This window comes from Eschrichtius robustus, chromosome 16 (genome assembly GCF_028021215.1).
Source record: "Eschrichtius robustus isolate mEscRob2 chromosome 16, mEscRob2.pri, whole genome shotgun sequence".
NCBI lineage: Eukaryota > Metazoa > Chordata > Mammalia > Artiodactyla > Eschrichtiidae > Eschrichtius > Eschrichtius robustus.
In genome coordinates, this window is record NC_090839.1 from 64872744 (window position 1) to 64895364 (window position 22621).

The window sequence follows — 22621 nt, forward strand, 5'->3', positions numbered from 1 at the left end:
GGATTCGGAGAGGGGGTGTAGATGAGGGTCTGGCAGAGGAGGTACTAGGGGGGGCGAGCAGGAGAATGACCCAGCCCCTTTTCGGAAGAGCCTTTTACGTACCGGTCCCCAACCTAGGACATGATGCACAGACCTTCTGAAATGTCAGCCGAGGCAGATCAGGAGCCCCGGAAGCCCCACTCTGGGTAACAAGGAGCTGTAACTGAAGAGGCTCCCGGCCAGGCACCCGGTGCGGCCCCGTTAGCATCACGCCATTTGTAACGATCAGAATCTCATCTATCATGGTTTGTAGCCATGAAGTAATGAAAGCTGATGTGTCTGGGCGCAGTACAGGTAGGCAGTACAGTGTTGGTATGGACTTGTGCGATCTTCCTGGCAAAAAGGGACAAACATATCTTTACTTTTTTTAATAGCATGATTTATCCCAGAGATACACATGCCCCCCACCCACCTGTCACTTTCTGTACCTTCCCCGCCAAGCTCGGCACTCCCTGTAGTCCAGTTTCCAAGCACAGATGAAACCCGTTCTCACTTCCCCCACCTGATGGGTCATGGAGCCCTAGGGATGCTCTCTCTTCAGCACCTTTGGATCACCATCCCCACCCCTGCTGCACTGCCACTGCCCCGTCTCGGGTCTGTCCTCAGGATCTTTCTCCCAGGGGGGCCACACCAGCCCCACAACGAGGCTCCCTGTCTCTGGGGCTCACCTCTGTCCTATGGCTCCCGGCCCCGTCGGGAGATCTTTAGAAGCTGTACCTTCAAATGCAGCCCCTCCCACCACGATCCTCTGTCCACGATTCAGGCCCTGCCAGCTCCTCCAGCCACTAGAGCCCTCGTTGACAGAGAGCACCCCCTGTGTTGTCTTGTTTAATCCTATAGCCCCATTTGTCAGATGGCAATCATAGATTAAGAGACTTTGCCTAGAACCGGGCTGAGAAACTTCTTACATAGATGATGATAGAGGAGATGCAGTGATGCTGGGGGGAGGAGCACGAAAAGGCTCGCTCAAGGCGAGTCCGTTCACAAATTGCAGCATCTTCCCAGAGCCCTGTAGGCCTTCTTTTTTTTCCTGCCAATACTGCCCTGTCATCTGCCACTCAGCCCAGAGGCTGAGACGATGGGCCTGGGTGTGTGTCCTGCTGTATCACATAGGACACGTGTGACATCGCACAAGTCCCTGCAGCTCAGGAAGCCACGCTAGACGGTAGCCTCTTGAGTTTTCATGTGTAAAACAGCGTCCCTACCTCCCAGGGTTGGTGGGAGAGAGAAGTGCATAAAATAACGGTGGTGAGCCCTGCACCTGCCACACAGCAAGCCCGCAGTGAACGGACCTGTTATAATGACACATCGTCACTGTCACCACTGTTTTCCAGGCCACATCACCAACATCTGCGGCATTCCATGAACAGAATGCCTTGATTTAAAAGACCATCAGATTTCAAAGCAGGTTTATTTAGGAAGTAAATAACCATTTTCATATTGAAAGATCCACCATAAGAAATGCACATAGAAAAATGACCTGAAAAATCTACACTCCTGCACTAACAAACAGTGGTCGTCCACGGAGGGCAGGATTACAGGCTATTTCTGGTCCCTTCTTCACACCTGCATGTATTGGTTCCATTTCCTCCCCTACAGTGAGCCGGTGTCACTACTCTTTACGTTTGTTAATGATGCGAGGGCTCTCTACATCCTCCCGCTTCCCTTTGTACCGTCATTTAACTTGTGCGTATTCAACTACCAGGCCAGAGCTTGGACTAGAAAAATTTAAAGCTAAAATATTAAAAATCTGTCAGCAGAGAGCAGCAGTTACGTCAGAGCACTATTGAAAGCATGTGCGAAAGATCTTGAGAACATAGTACGGGATTTACTGAAATGGGGTTTGTGGGCACCTGGTGACAGACACGCCCTCCGCAGTTCCAATTGTTTCCAAAGGTCAGACGGTCTGTGCTGAAGGCACAGCCTCTCAGACGCGTACCAGCGGCCCCAGCCTGACTGCGTGGTCTCCTGGGTCATCTAGTTATGCGCTCTGGGGCCAGACTGCATGTTCAAGACCAGCCTCTGCTTCTCACTTGCTCAGGGGACCCCGGACAAGTGGCTTCTGTGCTTTGATGGCCCCAGCTGTGAAACACGCCTCCTTCGCAAGGCTGGCGTGCAGATTACATGAGAATCGGTGTAAGCGTTTTAGCCCAAGACCTGACAAGCAGTGGTCCTCTTTAATCCATCCAAAAGAGTTAAATCACCAAGTGCTTTTTGGGGTCGGGAACTGTGAGGACCCAAAGAAGAACCAGACCAAGCTCTGCCTTCAGGGAACCCTTGGTACTGCCAGGGCCATTTCTGGGTCACATCCAGACGGTGACACTCTTTAGACCCAGGTCAAACCGAGGGACAGGAAACAGAGAGGAAGTGCCACGGAGGCCTCCTCCCTCAAATCCACGGGTACAGCTCACAGAGAGAAAGCTTAGCGGAGTGACGGAGTGCATGGGTAGAGGTGGGTCCCCATCGTGTGGTCCTGAGCCTGAAGGTGTGCCTACGAGCCAAGTCAAAGGCCGACTAGCCTGGCGCACCTTGACTGATGGGGTGCAAGGCCTCCCCTCCCCTCCCACAGACCGGAGGGCACGAGACGCAGGGTGTGCACATCCCAGAGGCAGTTCTCCCAACTCCTGCAAGCACAGGCTCCGTCAGGGAGCCGGGTACAGGAGGACAGCGGCCACACCTTCTACAGAAGGCCGCTCAGTCCCAGCTGTGTTCCAGGGTCCAGCCCAGCAGCAGGCGTGGCCTCTGCAAAGCCACCCTCCCAGCTGCAGAAGGCAGCTCCCAGCAAATGGAATATTGACCGGCCCTTGAAAGGCACTTTATAAGTGAAACGAACAGCATATCTCTCCCCATGGTCATTTTCACTGAGGAGGGGTTGAGACCGGCGGATCAATTTCAGCTGTGTGCCGGGGACAGAGACGCCATGGCAGTGTGCCCCAGAGGCTTATTAAAAGGAACTGTCCCCCCCTGGGGCTCCTGGCAGGGGCCACCTCCACAGACATGGACTCCCTTGGCACCTTGATGGTGGCCAGCAGTGGGCAGGGAGTGTTGCTGAATGTGTCTGAGGAACGGAAGACCTGACAGGAGGAGGGGGCTCCAAACATCCCTGCCAAATGCCCATCTCTCTTCCATCTCTACAGATTTTTAGGGCACCTGTTCCAGAAAGCCTAGTATGGTCTCTTCAGAGAAGGTTCCTTCCTCTGCCTTCCAGCCTCCTGCCCTCAGGTCAGACAGATGGAAGACTTGAGTTGTGCTGCGGAAAGGAACGGGAGGTTTTGAGGTATATTTCTGTAGTTTTTAAAATCTTTGTAAAAGCCTCTATCCACTTCCCTTCATATCTTGATGCCTCAGCCATCAAAGTTCTTAAGATTTTGCTGACCAGACTTTGCCTGTGCCTCTTTTATTTCAGTGATCTAGGGGCCCTGAAAGAGCCAACTCTATTCCTATTTGTAACAGACTCAATAAATATGTGTTGGATGATACATGAGCAGTAGAAAGGACCAATATTATGCCCATTTCACAGATCAGAAAACTGAGTCTTGGGGAGGTTATAGATCTTCCTCAAGAATCCTAAGGTGTCTAACTGAAGGCACACAGGTTTTCTGACTTTGAATATGGAGCTTCTATTACTCTACACAGCCTTTGGAAGTCTATTTTTATGGTGGAAGTGGGGCCTTTCTTGCTCTCCACACTTCCCTTTTCTTGTCTGCAAAACTGGGGTAGACATACCTCCCGCATTAAAACAGAATCGGGTGGATCAGGAACGTAATTTTACCTTGCTCAGTGGTTCTGCTCCTGCCCAGATCCAGAGCCACCAGCCTGCTTTATTATAAAAACACAGGCCGGAGGAAAGAAGAGCTTCTCGGTGGCCTGATTTCTGTCGATGGGGCTGGGTAAGAAACGGCAGTATTCTTTAAATCTCACTAGTGCACCAGGCCAACAAAGGCGTGAGCAATGAGAATTTCAGCCTGAGGACACAGAAATGTGATGGCATGCAAGGTGGCGGCTGCAGTGAGCTTTGGTGTAAAAAAAATCCATGGTCCTTGTTTAAGGCTGTCCTTGCAACCGTGAGACCTTCCTGCTTCCCTGGAGCTGCATGTGCACAGCCCTGGGCTCTGCTGATGGACCTCAGTCCTGGGGTGCATGTGGCCTTGGCCCTGGCTCTCTCCTAGAGGGAAGGGACCCGGGGAGAATCCCAGGTCTCTTTCCCATTCAGAGCAGGCCCCACCCTTTTCTCCATCCACCCCGGACCCCTGTCACCTCCCAGTTTATACTTACCAACAATCCCATGCCTTCAGATACTACTGTTAAACCATGTGAAATTGCCAATACTAGACTTATTTTTTGTTGTTGTTTTTGTGGCAAGAGCATTTAACCTGAAACCTTCCCCCTTCACAAATTTTAAGTGTACAATACAGGACTGCTGACTGTAGGTACAGTGTTGTACAGCAGGTCTCTAGAGCTTATTCCTCTTTTTTTTTTAATTTAAATTTTATATTGGAGTATAGTTGATTTACAATGTTGTGTTAGTTTCAGGTGTACAGCAAAGTGATTCAGTTATATATATACATATATATTTTTTCATACATATGAAAAAATTCTTTTTCAGATTCTTTTCCCTTATTACAAAATATTGAGGATAGTTCCCTGTGCTATACAGTAGGTCCTTGTTGATTATTTTATATATATTGGGTTGGCCAAAAAGTACCTTGGGTTTTTTAGTAAAAATAAGACAGTTTTCACTTTCACCAAGAACTTTATTGAGCAACGTATTCACCCTTTTGTTCTACTACTATCTGCCGTTTTTCACGCAACTTCATAATTCCATCTTCCCAAAACTTTTTATCTTTTTGAGAAGAGAACTGTTCCAGGCGCCTTTTACAGTCTTCCAGGAAATTGAAATTTTTTCCATTAAGAGAATTTTGTAAAGATGGAAATAAATGGAAATTCAACGGTGCAATGTCTGGTGAATACGGCGGATGAATCAGAACTTCCCAGCCAAGCTGTAACAGTTTTTGCCTGGTCATCAAAGAAACATGCGGTCTTGCGTTATCCTGATGGAAGATTATGCGTTTTCTGTTGACTAATTCTGGATGCTTTTCAGTGAGTGCTGGTTTCAGTTGGTCTAATTGGGAGCAGTACTTGTTGGAATTAATCGTTTGGTTTTCTGGAAGGAGCTCACAGTAGAGGCCTCCCTTCTAATCCTACCATATACATAGCATCACCTTCTTTGGATGAAGACCGGCCTTTGGTGTGGTTGGTGGGGGTTCATTTCGCTTGCCCCACGATCTCTTCCGTTCCACATTATTGCACAGTATCCACTTTTCATAGCCCGTCACAATTTGTTTTAAAAATGGAACGTCTTCTTTACGTTTCAGTAGAGAATTGGTTGTCAAAATACGGTCAAGAAGGTTTTTTTTTCACTGAACTTACGTGGAACCCAAACATCGAAGCGATTCACATAACCAAGCTGGTGTAGATGATTTTCAGCGCTTGATTTGGGTATTTTGAGTAGGTCGGCTATCTCCCGTGTGGTATAACGTTGATTGTTCTCAATTAATGTCTCGATTTGATCTCTGTCAACGTCAACTGGTCTACCCAACCGTGGCGCATCGTCCAGCGAGAAATCTCCAGCACGAAACTTCACAAACCACTTTTGACACGTTCGATCAGTCATGTCACCTTCTCCATGCACTGCACAAATCCTTTTTTTTGCATTTCCGTTGCGTTGTAACCTTTCTTGAGATAATAAAGCATAATATGCTGAAAATGTTGTTTTCTTCCACCTTCAATATTAAAATGGCTACACAAAAATTCACCAATTTTGATAAGTCTTAATTTTTAAGTGCACGCTGATATGACAGCTGTCACATACACTCTAACAACATTGTTTTGAATGAAGTTAAAGACAACCAAGTGCTACTAGAGCCATCTTACGGAAAAAACCGAAGGAACCTTTTGGCCAACCCAATAGTAGTATGTATCTGCTAATCCCAACCTCCTAATTTACCCCTCCCCCCAACATTTCCCCTTTGGTAACCAAAGTTTGTTTTCCAAGTCTGTGAGTCTGTTTCTGTTGAAAATAAGTTCATTTGTATCATTTTTTTTTTAGATTCCACATATAAGTGGTATCATATGATATTTGTCTTTCTCTGTCTTACTTCACTCAGTATGATAATCTCTAGGTCCATCCATGTTGCTGCAAATGGCATTATTTCGTTCTTTTTTATGGCTAATATTCCATTGTATATACCACATTTTCTTTAAACATTCCTCTGTCGATGGACGTTTAGGTTGCTTCCATGTCTTGGCTATTGTAAATAGTGCTGCAGTGAACACTGGAGTGCATGTATCTTTTTGAATTACGGTTTCCTCTGGATATATGCCCAGGAGTGGGATTGCTAGATCATATGGTAGTTCTATTTTTAGTTTTTTAAGGAACATCCATACTGTCCTCCATTGTGGTTGTACCAGTTTACATTCCCACCAACAGTGTAGGAGGGTCTCCAGCATTTATCGTTTGTAGGCTTTTTGGTGATGGCCATTCTGACCAGGGTGAGGTGATAACCTCATTGTAGTTTTGAATTGCATTTCTCTAATAATTAGCGTTGTTGAGCATCTTTTCATGTGCTTTTTGACCATCTGTATATCTTCTTTGGAGAAATGTCTGTTTAGGTCTTCTGCCCATTTTTTGATTGGGTTTTTGTTTTTGTTTTTTGACAGAGCTGTATGAGCTAGCTGTTTGTAAATTTTGGAGATTAATCCTTTGTTGGTTGCTTCATTTGCAGATATTTTCTCCCATTCTGTGGGTTGTCTTTTCGTTTTGTTTATGGTTTCCTTTGCTGTGCAAAAGCTTTTAAGTTTAATTAGGTCCCAGTTGTTTGTTTTTATTTTGATTCTTCTAGGAGGTGGATCCCAAAAGATATTGCTGCGATTTATGTCAAAGACTGTTCTGCCTATGTTTTCCTCTAGGAGTTTTATAGTATCCAGTCTTACATTTAGGTCCCTAATCCATTTTGAGTTTAGAACTTATTCATCTTATTCAACTGCAACATTATGCCTGTCAGTTAGTAACTCCCTACTTGCCCCTCCCCCTGCCTCTACTAACCACCATTCCAGGCTTTGGTTCTCCAAGTTTGACTATTTCAGATGCCTCATGTAAGTGGAATCATACAGTAGCTGTCCTTGTGACTGGCTTATTTCACCTAGCGTAGTGTCCTCAGCATTCATCCGTGTTTTCACATATGTCAGAATTTCCTTTTTTTTAAAGGCTTGAATATTCCATTGTATGGATGGACCACATTTTTTATCCATTCACGGAGATTAGGTTATTGGCACATCTTCCCTGTTGTGAATAGTGCTGTGGTGAACATGGGGGTGCAGAGAGATTTCTTCCAGATCCTGATTTCTATTCTTTTGGATAAATATTTATTCTACCCTAGAAGCCTTGGCTCAAAGCCAACGAGACACTTGCCTAAGGAAACGCAGCTTGTTAGTGGCTCCGCGTGGGGTGAACTCTCCTGCCGTTGCCACAGCGCTGTGAGGGCCGGGCGATCATCATCCCCGTGTGGCAGGCAGCCCAGGACACGAGGCTCGAGGGCAGCGAGCAGAGCCCGTTGGCGGGGGACCCGAGGGTGTCCTGGCTCCGAGGCCCCGCCCTCACCCGCTGCGCTACTCCCCACACAGGTGCCTTTGGTGAAACTAAATGAAATGCCGGAGTCCTGGCCCCGCTGTCTCGTAACTGTCCCCTCGCACCAGCCAGGCTCCTGCCTCTCCCGGGCCCTCCCAGGAGCCAGCTCTGGGGACCACGGGCTCTGGTCACTGTGGGCAGAGGTCCTCCTGGCCTCGCACATCATGCCCAGTGATGACAGCAGCCACGGGCACAGGGGCAACTGGCTGGACCCCTGACCCCGGACAGTGTGAGGGGAGGAGGTTGGGGAGGCCAGTGGTTTACAATGACCTTTACACCTGAGCCCACCTGCACACTCGTAATCATCAGCCCTTCACAGGGGGGCAAAGATTCCTTCCAGCATCTTCTGCCCATACCTCTAGGCGGCATTCAGGGATAAAGAGGCTTATGGTAATGTGAGTGTTTGGGAAGAAGAGAGGGCCGTGGCGGCTTTGGGCCCGTGGCCAGTGCCATTCCGAAGGAGGTACCCAGAGGATTTGGAGCAGCTCCAGCTTTGTTCAAGGTCAGATGCTTCTCTTCCCTCCATGCACAGAAGATAAGCACACCCTGGCTCCCATGGGAGAAGGTGGTAATTAGAAGGATTTTTCATTTTATTATCTTACTGAGATGTCGTCCCAAATGGGAAATGAGGGACATCTCACTGAGCACAGTGTCTGGGTCCCTGAAAAGGCGTGAAAATCAGCTCGTGTAAACCGAACCACTCCTGAGATGCAGGAAGCAAGTGGCCATTTCAGGGACCCCTGCGGGGACCATTTCTCTTTGGATATGATCTATTCCTTTGCTTATCTGGACTGGGCCTGGAGATGATTCACCAGCTGCTGGTGATTCTGGATCTGCCACTTACTCGCTGGTGGCTGTGTCCTCCCTGAGCCTCTGGGCTCAGCTCTAGCTGGGCTCTGTCTTCCCTTGCAGAGTCCTCCAGGACTCGCGTCCGGAAAGCCCTTGGCACAGAGTCTGACGCCACAGAGACAGTCAGGATGTGCGAACAACCTTTAATCTTTGTTTTTTAAAAGCATTTTGTATCAGTGAGATATTTATTATCAACGTTTTCTCTTATTTCTCTTTTATATTTTCTGTCAGCTGTGATCTCACCATTTAGAGGCAGTTATTATTCCATTACCAAGTCGTGTTGATTCTACTTTCTATTCAAATTTCAGTCTGTGGTAGACAGAATGACACCCCCCCCCCACAAATTCTGCACCCTAACCCCTGGAACCTATAAATGTGTCCCCTTACATGGCAAAGGGGACTCAGTAGATTTAAGGATTGGGGCAGAGGGGAGATATCCAGGTGGGTCCAATGTGATCACAAGGGTCTTTATAAGAAGGAGGCAGGAGGGTCAGAGGGAAAGAGAGTTGAAGATGCTGCAGTGTTGGCTTTGAAGATGGAGGCGGGGGCCACGAGCCGAGGCAAGCAGGCGGCCTGCAGGGGCTGGGAAGGGCCAGGAAGGATTCTCCCTTGGAGCTTCCAAGAGGTACACCTTGAACGTAGCCTCATAAGGCCCATTTGGGACTTCTGGCCTCCAGAACTGTAAGACAGCACAGAGTGTTGTTTTAAGCCACCAAGTGTGTGGTAATGTGTTACAGCAGCCGTGGGAAATAAGACAGAGTTCACCACCTCTGCATTCACAGCCCCAGCCCAGGCTTCTGCGCGTGCCTGGAGCAGCGGCCTTGGCATCGGGCACTTCCCAGTGCAACCAGATCATGGAGCCCCCGCCGCCGAGAGCCCTCCGGCAGATGCCCTTCACCCTCCAGCTGCTCCCTCCCTGCCTCCCCCGGTGCTCCGGTGCCCAGAGCCTCCTGGCCCCAAGCTTCACCCAGGCTGGCCCCCTACGCCCGCTCTCGGGCACTTCCTGCCATGCCCCAGGCTCCCTGCTCGGGGAGGCTCTGGTGGCATTTGTAACCTAAGTCTTTGAACGTGGGATGTTTTTAACCCTCCTTTGGACTGTGAGCTCCCCGGGTCCTGGGAGAATCCGTTTTGTTCACCGTTTATCCCCAGTGCCTTGCACGGTGCTTGGCCCACGTGGGTGCGCCAAGATTCACAGAGTAAACAAATGTATCCTTCAGGTGTTTTCTGTACATGGCGGGGTTACAGCCTCCCTACTGTGCTTTAACCTGTGTTGGAATCATACGCCCTTATTGGCTCATAAACACACTCCCGTGCCCCTGTGCGTACCGGCTGCTGCTGTCTCGTGGTTATAGGTGTTTTTTCACCAGTATATCCAGTATCAGTGATCCTTGCATTGGACTCATAAGTTGTTCCGTATTTCTGGCTCTTTTACATACTGCTGTCGTAAACGCCCTTACAATTGGACGTTGGCAGACATAATTCCCTCTCCTGTGTTTGTGCATCTTTTATGACTTTAAATGCAGTGTTCTCCCAAGCATTTTCTTTCTTTGACTTTGAAATGTGCCTTTGCTGGAAGATCAATGAAGATGGTGAGAAGACAGCCGGGGCCAGAACCATCTTTTGCTGACTTAAAAGCAGGTCCAGAGCTGCTGCGGCCCCAGTGCTGTGCTGGGCGCTGCTGATGGACAGGAAGTTCACACGACAATGTGGACGCCCCTCCCCACTTCTCCACGCCGCTCTTGCCACCCAGCCAGGCAGCAGCCATGCCCCGGAGGCCACTCCCGCCGTCCACCCCACCCCCGCCGCCCTGCCTGTAGCTATTTGCACTTGGAACCCTGACTTAACCCGATTCTCCCCGCTCTGTCTGTCTTACAGTGACGTCACCCCTCCCGGAGAACCGCTGACCAAGAACAGCCGGCCCAAAGTGGCTTCCCGGTTCCCCAAGCTGTCCCGCGGTCACCCCAGGGAGACGCGCAACGTGGAGCCCCAGAGCGGCGATCTCTGACCTCGACGGCCACCCAGACTCGGGCCCTACGTGCTGCGCCAGCTGCCTCCACCCCGGCCACGGCAGCTGGCCCCTTCCACCTCGGAGGGACACCCCTGTCCCCCCGGTGAACGCCAGAGAGCACACCTTCCCCACCGGTTCCGTGACCCCCTGATTAAACTGGGCCATGTGAGAGCAGGGCAGGTCCTCGCTGGACAGACGCAGACGTGTGGGCCCTGCTCTCCCTGGCCCTGCCCTGGGCCATGAGGGCCAGCCGTTCCCCTCCCTCCAGCCCAGGGGCCGGCAGGAGGGTGGGCGCTGGGTCGGGCTCGGAGCCCCCTGGTTGAGATGCACAAATCTGATGTCTCAGTTGGTCAGAAGGTTCATCGAGAAACCACCTCTTAACTCTTTCCCACGTGGGAATTCGAATGACTGGTTTTTCTTTTTTTCCCCTGTTTAATGTAATTGCCTGCTACAACCTATGGACGCGAAGGGTTTGGGTGGAGGCTAGTTCCTTTCCATGCTCTCCCCACCAGTGGTCAGTAGACACCCTAGTTCTTGCCACCATGCTCCAGGGAGACAGTCCCGTGGCCTTCGTGTGAAGGAGCCATTAGAGGGATGCGGAACTGTGGTTCTTGGAGAACTTCCCTACCTCCTTATGGTTGGTTCTGGAAGGACCAGCCCCTGTAGGAAACCGGAGGCCCCCTGGGCCCATGTGCACCTGGTCAGGCCAGCCATCAGCAGCCACCCAGTGACCCGTATTGGAGAGCCTGGGCTATCCAGGAGTCGGTGGCCCTGGCCTCGAAAGCCTAGAGGAGAGCCCTCAGGCTGTTTGTTAGAGACTCGGATCCGGGAAGCATTCCAGAAGGTTCTGTGGGCCTCGGGCTTTCAGACCTGGCCCCGGGGCTCCGAGGAGCTCAGCGTGGCTCTCTGTGAACTTGGACACAAGTGTCCCCTCTGCACAGGTCATGATCATGCCCTAAAGACGAGGGTGTGCGGCACAGCCTCTGCCGGCCAGCGCGCTGTCCGTGGGAGCAGGGCCCTGCGTGCCCCCGAGACCACCGCCTCTGCTCCTCCCATTCAGAGCGGGGCCCCGGCAGGTGGAACAGGAGGAGGAGCAGCGGCAGGTCACCCCATGGGACCAGAGCCATTTGGCCAGAATCATGGAACTCTCTCCCACCCCGGGCAAGAGCCAATCTCAGCTGCTGATACAAAGAGAGGCATTTTCTGGGGACAGTAGCCAACGTAAATGTGTGTGAAAGATGGTCCGTAGAAGGCTAACCACTCATCAGCTTACAACTGGGTGAGCGGTGTGGGTAATCATTGAGCGTTTCCTAGATAGCGGAAAACTCTGGAAGGAATGGCCTGGAAGGTTTGTGCTGCGTGTTCCTGCCGTCAGCCAAACGGAAACTTATCAGAGCAGTTAAGCAGAGCTGAGATCATCTACGCACAGCCCTCCAGAGACTCGGAGGAGGCCTGAGTGACTTCTGAGGGAACATTCTGCCAGGTGAGCCAGGTCCAGGTGAGCAAAACTAGCCAGCTGTTCTCCGCAGATGGAGTGGGGAGTGCGTGTCTGGGGGCCCTGCTGTCAGCTCGTGGGGGTCCAAGGACCCGAGGGACGCTGTGTCCTAGAAAGGCAACGTGGTTTCTCTCTTCCGCGTGTGTGCCGAGGGAGCCGCTGCACATGCACTTTGTTGGAATCTCGAGTCCCACAGCGCTGCCTTGAACACAGAGTCCTCCTCAACCAGATCCTCCGGGACTGTCCGGAAGCTCCAGCTGCCCCAGATCCCAGCCCCCCGCATCTGGGTCCCTCCACAGCAGTCAGTTTGATGCCAGCTGACAGGCTGCACAGCCGGATCTGTTCCCAAGGTGTCTCCTCTCTGGTTGTACTAGACCCAGAATGGAACCACTGCCCCGACACCCCCCGGGGCCAAGGGTTCCAATCAGCCAGCCTTTTCTGGCGCCTGACCCGAAACACATCTGAGTGCGAGTCTGGTCTCGCCTTCTCCAACCACCCCACCAGGAGCCAGCTTTGACATTCTGTGCACGGAGTTAAAAAAAGAGCCAAAAAAAAAAAAAAAAAGGCACCCATAGCTACGGCGGACAGATGCTGAGCTGGGAGATACAAATGCACTCGCAGCCCGTATTTAAAAAGGAGAAACTCTGCCTCCCCATTTTTTAAAGCTTAATTATTCACGGAAAACTTGCCCCGCTCTCCCAAAACGTGGATTGTAAAAAGCATGTTCCTGGGGGCCCCACGGGGACCCTCCAGGCTGCTTGCTATCTGTACCTCCGTTTTTGTGATCCTGCAGAAACCCTGATCCTTCAATTCCTTTGATTTCAGCTCAGACATGCATGTGACATGCACATTACAGCACCTCCTCAAAGCCTTAACTTTGGAATCACATGGAATGTTCTGCAGTGATTAGTCCATCCAGCTGCTCAAAATACTCCTGCCCTGCTCTCCAGGGTGGCGGGATGGACTTAGAAGGGGCGGACTCCCCAGCTCCTAGAGAAAGAATAAAACACCGAGGTCCAGGCCGAGGTCTGGGACACAAAATGCCAGCCCCTGAGGATGTGTCAATATCTGCCCATCAACCCAAATCCAATTCAGAGGGTGGGATATCCCCTGGGACCCATCAGGGGGAAAGACAGCCCTTCAGAAAGGAGCAGTTGACATTGCTTCTCTCTCCTTGATCAAATTAGAAAATTGTTTGGAGCCTCCAAAGTTGGCGTCTGAGAGAGGAAGCCACTCCCCATTCTGAAAGGAGCTGAAGGGCCCGTCTCTCTAGAAGGCCTTGACCCTCTGGTACCCCACCTGTTCAGGGAGGGAGAGGCCCCTCCAGGTCCCCTCTGCAAAGCCAGGCTGTCTGCTCAGGGGCGGCTTCAGCCAGAATGGGATGCAACATCAGCTGGGTCCATCTCTGCCATCATCTTGTTTGCTCCCTCCTTTTCCCCCAGATAAAGGAGACCCAGGACAAGCAGGGCTGGGCAGAGACATCGCTCCTTAAAAGAGAAAACCAAAGCTCCCAGGAAGGGCGGTCCGAGGCCGGTGTAAACCTCGCCCAGAAGCGAGCTTTCTCAGCTCCTACTCCTGCAGCTGGTCTGGAATCCTGGCTTGAAACAACCCAGCATCTCTCCACAGTCAGGCCCTGGGGGAGGAGGCGGCTTTCCTGGAAGAGGCTGTTAAACCCCACAGTGGTCGCCTTTAACACCATCACCAGGCCCATCCAGGGGCTTCCTAGCTACGAAAGGGATCACCTGATTGAGTTGTAGAGACAGTGCCATCTTGTGAGACCTGGCAAGAGGCGTGAACGGTGAGGGGGAGGGACGTGGACCAGTGTTTGTGGACAAGGTCTGGTCACACAGCATGGGGCCTATTGAGATGTGTTCTTTGATAACCGCTGGATTTTACAGCAGTGCTGGGTGTAGTGCCGGGCTGTGCTGTGCCTTTAAAACAACAGAGGCAATCAAAGCTGTCTACATCCGTGGGATTGATAACACAGCTGCAGCTAATGCCCAGAGGCAGCAGGCACTGGAGGCCCAAGAATTAATCCCCAGGTTTTGGGCTCAGAATCAGGGAACAGGAATGAAGACCCACCCACCAGCCCAGTTGATCCGAAGCACTCCTAACACCCTGAACTAGGGCTCTGCGGCCCTGGGCAAGCTGGTGGCCTTGCCTCCTCTTTTTCTCCTATTATTTCCTCATGAGACAGTTTGCCCACTGGAGGACCAGGTCACAGGGTTTCAGGCCTTGGTCCCCCACGCCACCTGCTCACCCTCACAGGGGGTGCCGCCAGCTGGACCCCTCACCTGGAGGCCAGGCCCTGACCTCGGGCCCCGGCAGACCTCTCCTAACCAGTCACATCTGGCATCCTTCCTTCATCCCTCAGCCTGGCAACTCGGTACCAGCGCCCATTCATGGGAGGTGCTCTCCCCCAAAGGGGGCACCTCGCCTGGGCGTGTCACTGACAGTAAAGAACAGGCTGGATTCTCAGCCTCAAGCCACGTGGGCATCCCCCAGGACCTGCCAGAGAAGGACCCTGCCTGGGAGCATCAGATCGGCTAAGAGGCGTCCTAGAAGGAGCACGCCCTGCTCAAGCTTCAACCCCCAAAGGCAATAACTAACTGTCTTGACCCTGTCTCGGTGTTTCCCTCGGGACACTGCCACCCGCACTGGACCTTCCCCCAGGCTGGGCGCTTCTGGCACGCAGGCATCTGCTCACAAGCAAGGCCTTTTGCAATGATCATTTTTCACAGTATTGTGTATTGTTTCATTAAAGCTAACATTAAATGTCTGCTGTTCAGATTGGCTTCTGTGCTAATTTTGCACAATTGTAGCACTGTATATTTTATCTAACATTCCCATGCCAAAAAATTCATTTTTCATGTTTCCCTAACACGTGGTCTTGATTACGTTTCTAAAATAAAACTTTGGCTACTGGATCGATAGAAGTGAGGGTGGAGCCTTGCCGATCTCCGTGCTCTGAGCAGAGCAGCTGTCTCCTCACCCCACAGTGACTGAAACGCCCCTGCTCAGTTCATGGCGGGATTCTGACCTTCCCTTCCGCCACGCCCGTTGCCGTGGATGGGCCTGATTCGGGTAGTTCTCAAGTCTGTCAAGGAGCCCTTACTTTCATCTCTGAATCCTAACAACCGCATTAAATGGGTTTCCTCATCTACCCAATCATCAGTTTAGGAAGAGGAGTGGAAAAAAATATCTGGTTTCTCTGAAAGATGGTTGAGCCTACAGCAAGGATGAGCAACCCCACTCGAAGGCCAGGCTGGATCCATGAGTGTTTCGAGGTCCAGGGATTCACTTCTTTCTTACTGGCACATAAATGTTTTGCCACCATCACTGAAAACCACTAGCTGACCCGCCCAGGCTCCCCGCCTGCCCTCGAATCCCAGCAGGTCTGCCTCCTGCCTTCATGAACTGCAAGGGGAGAAGCCACGCACCTCCGACGATTCTTTCCGCCATCACCCGAGACCATACAAGGGGACGCCCTTGCAAAAACTGGGACTGAGGACGTGGAAGGTTACAAAATGGGGGATCACACGTTTGCACCCAGAGTTGCTAGCTCCTCCAGAGATGAGCTGGAGAACAGGCATAGCCAGGAGTGAGGGGGTGGTGGATTTTTTGTTATCTAGCACTCATCCTGGAAAGAATGTCTTTGCCTCTGCCGCCTTAGTGGCACCATCCCTGGCATCGCCATTTGGTAGAACACTTTGCTTAACTCATCAGATGCTCACTTCTTGGAGGAGGGAGTCTTTTGACTACAGGCGCCATGGTGACCCAGCCGGAGTCACCCACGATCGGGTCCCAGTGAGCCGTCTGTCGCAGGGAACGAGGCGACAAATCTAGAGTCTAGTGTCTGGACGTGAGGCCTAGAAGCCCGCGGATTCGCTCTGAAACACGTGGTATTATCTTAACCACCCTGCTCTGTTAAGGTTTACACAATAGAATTTTTAAACAAATGTGTTTAATTTTCTAAACTCTCTTGTATTAAAATTTTCTTTTGGAATAAGCTGTGGTAATTTTGTTACAGTCTGGTTGAGACACACCTCTTTACAACTGACAACATTAAAACAGTGACATTTTCTAAATTAGATACTCGGTTTATGGTCTCTCTGATTCTTTGTGTCCATTCTTTTTTCAGCAGTTGGGGATTAGGTGAACTTTCAATATACATGTTATAAAAACTTCCAGAAAGGTCCTTCACCATTGCACATGTTATCCTGAACAACAGGATTTGACTGGACGAACATCACTTGTATTTGAAGTGGAGCAAAATCCTATTTTGAGTTATTAGGCAGGTCTGTATTAATTGGAGATGTAGAATCAAAATTCTATACAGAAGGGAAAAAGCCCCTCCTATTCATTCACTCAGAAACAGACAGTTATTGGGCACCTACCATATATCATCATGCGAGGCACTGGGCATGCAGCAGTGACCAAGACAGAAAAGACCCCTGCCGTTTTGGACTGACATTCCAAGTAAGGCAGATGGACAATGATATGTATATTTCTTCCTATCTATCTATCTCTCCATCCATCTCTCTGTCTATACACACACACACTTCTTAAAGTCAGCCATCCAGATAATTACAAGACCGCAGTAAGCGCCATGAAGGAATAAGCAGGGCTTGGAGGAAGGATCTCCTGTAAATAGTCCAGGCCAGGCTTTCTCACCCTCAGCACTGCTGACATTTGGGGCTGGACAATTCTGTGTCAAGGGGACTGTCCTGTCACTGTAAGATGGTCAGCAGCCCTGGCCTCTACCCACTAAATGCCCCTAGAACCCTTTCCATACTGACAACCAGCAATGTCTCCAGATTTGACCACACGTCCTCGGACTGAGGAATGGTCCCCCCCTTGAGAACCATGAGGCTAGACCAAGGGGTTCTCTTGGCAGATGTGACATTTAAGCTGTGACCTGAAGGATGAGAAAGAAACACTACACTGTCCCCTGCTCCCCACCCCAAATTTACATTGGCTTAAAAATTCATACCCTATAGCAAGGTACTTAACCTTTTTAAACAGGATGATAAGAGCCTAGGCATAAAGTCAGTATATAAAAGTCGTACCCGCAAATCCTGGGGAGATTCTGCTCAGGGCCCCACGAAGGGTGCACTGCAGACTGCTGAGCCCAGTGCTGTGGCAAGGGCACTCCCGGGCTGATAAAACAGGAGAAGGGGTGGGACCAACGCTGGTTTCTGAGGGCGTGTACATGGATCGCACTGCGTCCTGTGCTCTACAGCCTCCAGGTTACTTAACCCTATGCCAACCCAATGTATCCTGTATTTGAAGAGATGAGAAAACTGCACAGGTTGAGTGCTGGCCCGAGGTCCCCCAGTCTCAAGGTAGAAAAGAAACAGAGGACTGTTTCCGCCGTGCCCACAGCCTGGACTGTCTTGGCCACACTCTAATCTGTCCTGGTCTCCCCTCCCTCGCTTCCAGTACGGAACAAACTCCCCGATAATCCTCAACCTCTCCTCCAGCTTCCCAGCCATCTCCAAGCATGGCTGTCTCCCAAGGGCCCTCTTCACTCGAGCTCCCCCAAGGAAAGGCTGTCTTTTTCATTCTCCCTCAATCCATATTCCCAATTCTCAATTTCCCTGCTTCAAACCACTTTGCCTCCTTAAAAACATCAATTCCTTTGACGTTCATGCCATGCACCTGTAACACTCTCTACGCCTACGCTTGGACTTGTATATTGACCTCCGAGCTGCTTCTCACTCACTGATGATTAACGCCTCACTCAGGGGCCCCTCCATCCCCTCCAGCCACACCCCGCATCTCGCTTCTCTGAGCTGCTTCCTCTCCAGAGGCTATTCCTCTGTGCCACTTGCAGCTCTTCTAGACCAACGTGGCGGCCAACACTGCACCACCTCTGTAATCTTGACGTCAGACTCTCTGCTCTGATCCACTCTGTCACCCCAGCACTTTGCTCTAGGGCCCTCACCGCAACAACTGTTCAAATTTTTCAGGCCTGCAATCTGTCATTTTTAAAAGCCTGTCCTCCTCACATACTCTTGCCAAGCACCCCCGTCCCAGTGCTGGTTCTGTGGGCCATGAGAATCATCGCTCCCTTTCAGGGACATCCGTGATTCCCCTGCCCCTCTGTCACACTTACTTGGCAAAAACCCAGCCCTAGTCAAGCCCAACTGACAAGCTAGTCTAAAAGCCAGTATTACTTGTAACTTTGGTTTTAACTCCTTGTAACTCCACATTTTGTTTTCTTCATAATTTAAGAGACTAATGCATTTAAAAAAATTATTAGTTTATGTTTGGGAGCACACAATGTACAAAGATGTACAAAGGGGTGGGGATGGAGCTGTAAAGGAGCAGGGTTTTTTTGTTACTAAAGTTAAGCTGATGTAAATTCAAATCATTATTCAAAGTAACTTTAGGTTGTTAAATGTAATCCTCATGGTAATCACAAAGAAAACAGCTATAGAATATACACAAAAGGAGATGGGAAAGGAACAGTTCATGACAAAAAACTAAACACCAAAGACAGCAATGCATGGAATGAGGGACAAAAAAGCTATAAGGCATATAGAAAATGAATAGCAATGACAGAATATGTCCCTCCTTATCAGTAATTAAATTTAAATGGATTAAACTTTCCAACCAAGACAAAGATTGGCAGAATGAATAAAAACACATGATCCAACTATATTTTGTCCACCAGAGATTCACTTTAGATCTAAAACCACAAATAGATTTAAAGTGAAAGTATGGAAAAAGATATTCCATGCAAGTAGTAACCAAAAGAGGAGTGGCTGTACAATATCAGACAAAATAGATTTTAATGAAAGTTTCAATACAGGAAGAAGATATAACAATTATAAACATTTATGCACCTAATAATAATTATCAAAAAATAGAAAGCAAAAACTTACAGAATTGAACAGAGAAATAGACAGTTCTACAGTTATAGCTGGTGACTTCAATAACCCACTCTCAATAATGGACAGAACGATCAGACAGAAGATAAGTGAGGAAATAGAGGATTTAACATAATAAACCAACTAAATCTAACAGACATACACAGAGCACTTTACCCAATAGTAGTGGCATATACATGCTTCTGAAGTGCACATGGGACATTTTCCAGGATAGACCATATGTTAGGCCACAAGTCTCAACAGATTCTAAAAGATAGATTTCATACAAAGTGTCCTCTCCAACCTGATGGGATAAAGTTAGAAATCAAGAACAGAAGGAAAATGGAAAATTCACAGATTTGTGAAAAACAATACAAACAACCAATGGATCAAAGAAATCAAAAGGGAAATTAGAAAATACTTCAAGCCAAATGAAAATGAAAACACGACATACCAAAACCTATGGGATGCAGCAAAAGCAATGCCAAGGGAGAAATTTACAGCTATAAATGCTTATATTAAAAAACTGGAAAGACCTAAATCAGCACTCTAATTTACAACTTCAGGAACTAGAAAAAGAACAAACTAAACTCAAAGTTAGCGGAAGGAAGGAAATAATAAAAATTAGAGCAGAAATAAAAGAGAGTGGAAAAGCAACAGAGAAAATTAATGAAAGTTGTTGAAATGTATCAACAAAATTGACAAACCTTTAGCTAGATGGACCAACGAAAAAAGAAGAAGCTTCGATTTACTAAAATCAGAAATGAAAATGGGGACATTACTACTGATTCTACAGACATAAAAGGATTATGAGTACCATGAACAATTTCATGCCAACAAGTTGGATAACCTAGATGAAATGGACAAATTTCTAGAAACACAAAACCTACCAAGACTGGATCAAAGAAATAGAAAATCTGAATAAACTTATGTATAACTAGTAAGAAGATTGAATTAGTAATCAATCTCCAGAGAAAGGAAAGTTCTGGACCTGATGACTTCCCTGGTGAATTCTGCCAAACATTTAAAGAACTAATGCCAATCCTCAAACTTTTCCAAAAAATTGAAGAAGAGGGACTTCTCACTCATTCTATGAGGGCAGTATTACCCTGATACAAAGGCAGACAAAACTACAAAATAAAACTACAAACAATATCCCTGGTGAACACTGATGCAAAAATCCTCAACAAAACACTTACAAAGAATTCAGCAGCATATTAAAAATATTATACACCATGACCAAGTGGGATTTATTCCTGGAATGCAAAGATGGTTCAGCATGTGAAAATTGATTAATATAATATGCCACATGAACAGATTGAAAGGGGAAAAAACCCACTTGATCATCTCAATAGATACAGAAAAGGCATTTGACAAAATTCAACACCCTTACATAATAAAAACACTCAACAAACTAGGAATAGAAGGAACATACCTCAACGTAATAAAAACCATATATTAAAAAAAACCACAGCAAACACCATATATATTCAGCAGTGAAAGACTGAAAACATTTCCTCTAAGAACAGGAACAAGATGAGGGTGTCCACTTTTGCCACTTCTATTCAAACACAGTACTGGAAGTTCTAACCAGAGCAATTAGGCAAGAAAAAGAAATAAAAAGCATGCAGATTGAAAAGGAGGAAGTAAAATCCTCTCTATTCATAGATGATAGGATTTTATACATAGAAAACCTTAAAGATTCTGCAAAACAAAACAAACAAACAAAAACCCCACAACTGTTAGAGATAATAAACAATTTCAGCAAAGTAGCAGGGTACAAAGTCAGCACACAAAAATCAGTTGCATTTCTGTACATTAACAATGAATAATCTGAAAGGAAAATTATGAAAACAGTTCAACTCACAATAGCATCAGAAAGAATACTTAGGTATTAACTTAACCAAAGAGGTAAAAGACTTGTACAATAAACCATAAAACACTGCTGAAAGAAATTAGATAAGACATAAATAAATGGAAACACATACCATGTGTAATCTTCATGGATTAGAAGATTTAATATTAAGATGTCACTACCCAAAGTGATTGACTGATTGAATGCAATCCCTATGAAAATCCCTATCACTTTTTTTTTTTTTTTTTTTTTTTTTTGCAGAAATAGAAAAAATCCATTTTAAGATTCATACGGAAGCTCAGGGGACCCAAAATAGCTAAAACAATCTTGAAAAGGAAGAACAAGTCTGGAAGACTCACATTTCTTGATTTCAAAACTTTTAACAAAGCTACGGTCATCAAAACAGTGTGGCAGTGGGACTTTCCTGGCAATCCAGTGGTTAAGACTTTGCCTTCCAATGTGTGGGGTGCAGGTTCAACCCCTGGTTGGGGAGCTAGGATCCCACATGATCACAGCCAAAAGGCCAAAACATAAAACAGAAGCAATATTGTAACAAATTCAATAAAGACTTTAAAAATGGTCCACATCAAAAAAAGTCTTAAAAAAACAAAACAAAACAGTGCAGTAGTGGCGTGAAGAAAGACATACACAAAAATAGAATAGAATAGAGAACCTAGAAATAAACCCTTGCATATATGGCCAAATGATTCATTGACAAGGGTATCAAGACCATTTGATGGGAAAAGGACAGTCTTTTAACAAATGGGAAAACTGGTTGTCCATGTGGAAGAGGAAGTTGGAGCCTTACATAACACCGTATACTAAAATTATCTGAAAAGGTATCAAAGACCTAAATAAATGTATAAAACTCTTAGAAGAAAACACAGGGGGAAGGCTTCACAACACTGATTTGGCAGCGATTTCTTGAATATGACACCAAAGGCACAAGCAACAAAAGAAAAAATAGATTCAACTTACCAAAAATTTAAAAATTTTGGACATCATAAGACAATATCAACAGAGTAAAACAACCCAGAGAATGGAAGAAGATACTGGCAAATCAAATTTGTGATAAGGGATTAATACCCAGAATATGTAGAGAACTCAAAACTCAGCAACAACAAAAAACCCCAATTCGAAAATGGTCAAAGGACTTGAATAGACAGTTCTCCTAAGATATACAAAGAGCATGTGACCAAAAACACATGAAAAGATGCTCAACACCGGTAATCATTACAGAAATGCAAATCAAAACTGTAATGAGATAACACCTCATACGCATTTGGATGGCTACCATTTTATTTTATTTTTTTTTTAATTTTTAAATTTTACTTATTTTTGGTTGCATTGGGTCTTCGTTGCTGCACGCAGGCTTTCTCTAGTTGCAGCGAGCAGGGGCTACTCTTCATTGTGGTGCACGGGCTTCTCATTGCGATGACTTCTCTTGTTGCGGAGCACAGAGTCTAGGCGCGCAGGCTTCAGTAGTTGCAGCACGCGGGCTCAGTAGTTGTGGCTTGCAGGCTCTAGAGCGCAGGCTCAGTAGTTGTGGTGCATGGGCTTAGTTGCTCCGCGGCATGTGGGATCTTCCTGGACCAGGGCTCAAACCCGTGTCCCCTGCATTGGCAGGCAGATTCTCAATTTATTTATTTTATTTATTTATTTTTGGCTGTGTTGGGTCTTCGTTGCTGCACGCAGGCTTTCTCTAGTTGCAGCAAGCGGGGTCTACTCTTTGTTGGGGTGCGTAGGCCTCTCATTGTGGTGGCTTCTCTTGTTGCAGAGCACGGGCTCTAGGTGTGTGAGCTTCAGTAGTTGT

At 47.8% G+C, this 22621-nt stretch overlaps 1 protein-coding gene across 5 annotated transcripts in view; it reads left to right on the plus strand.

Annotated features, from left to right (window-relative positions):
* The window catches only part of SNX29 (sorting nexin 29), a 565105-nt gene extending 549018 nt beyond the window's left edge, over nt 1–16087 (plus strand). For 3 of the 5 annotated variants that reach the window (XM_068565494.1, XM_068565495.1, XM_068565496.1), the window contains one exon: nt 10451–16087. In XM_068565494.1, the coding sequence (XP_068421595.1) occupies nt 10451–10580 (130 nt within the window). In that variant the 3' untranslated portion in view covers nt 10581–16087. The remainder of the gene's footprint in view (nt 1–10450) is intronic. The other 2 variants (XR_011076885.1, XR_011076887.1) reach the window with 2 other exon arrangements.
* The last annotated feature ends 6534 nt before the right edge of the window (nt 16088–22621 follow it).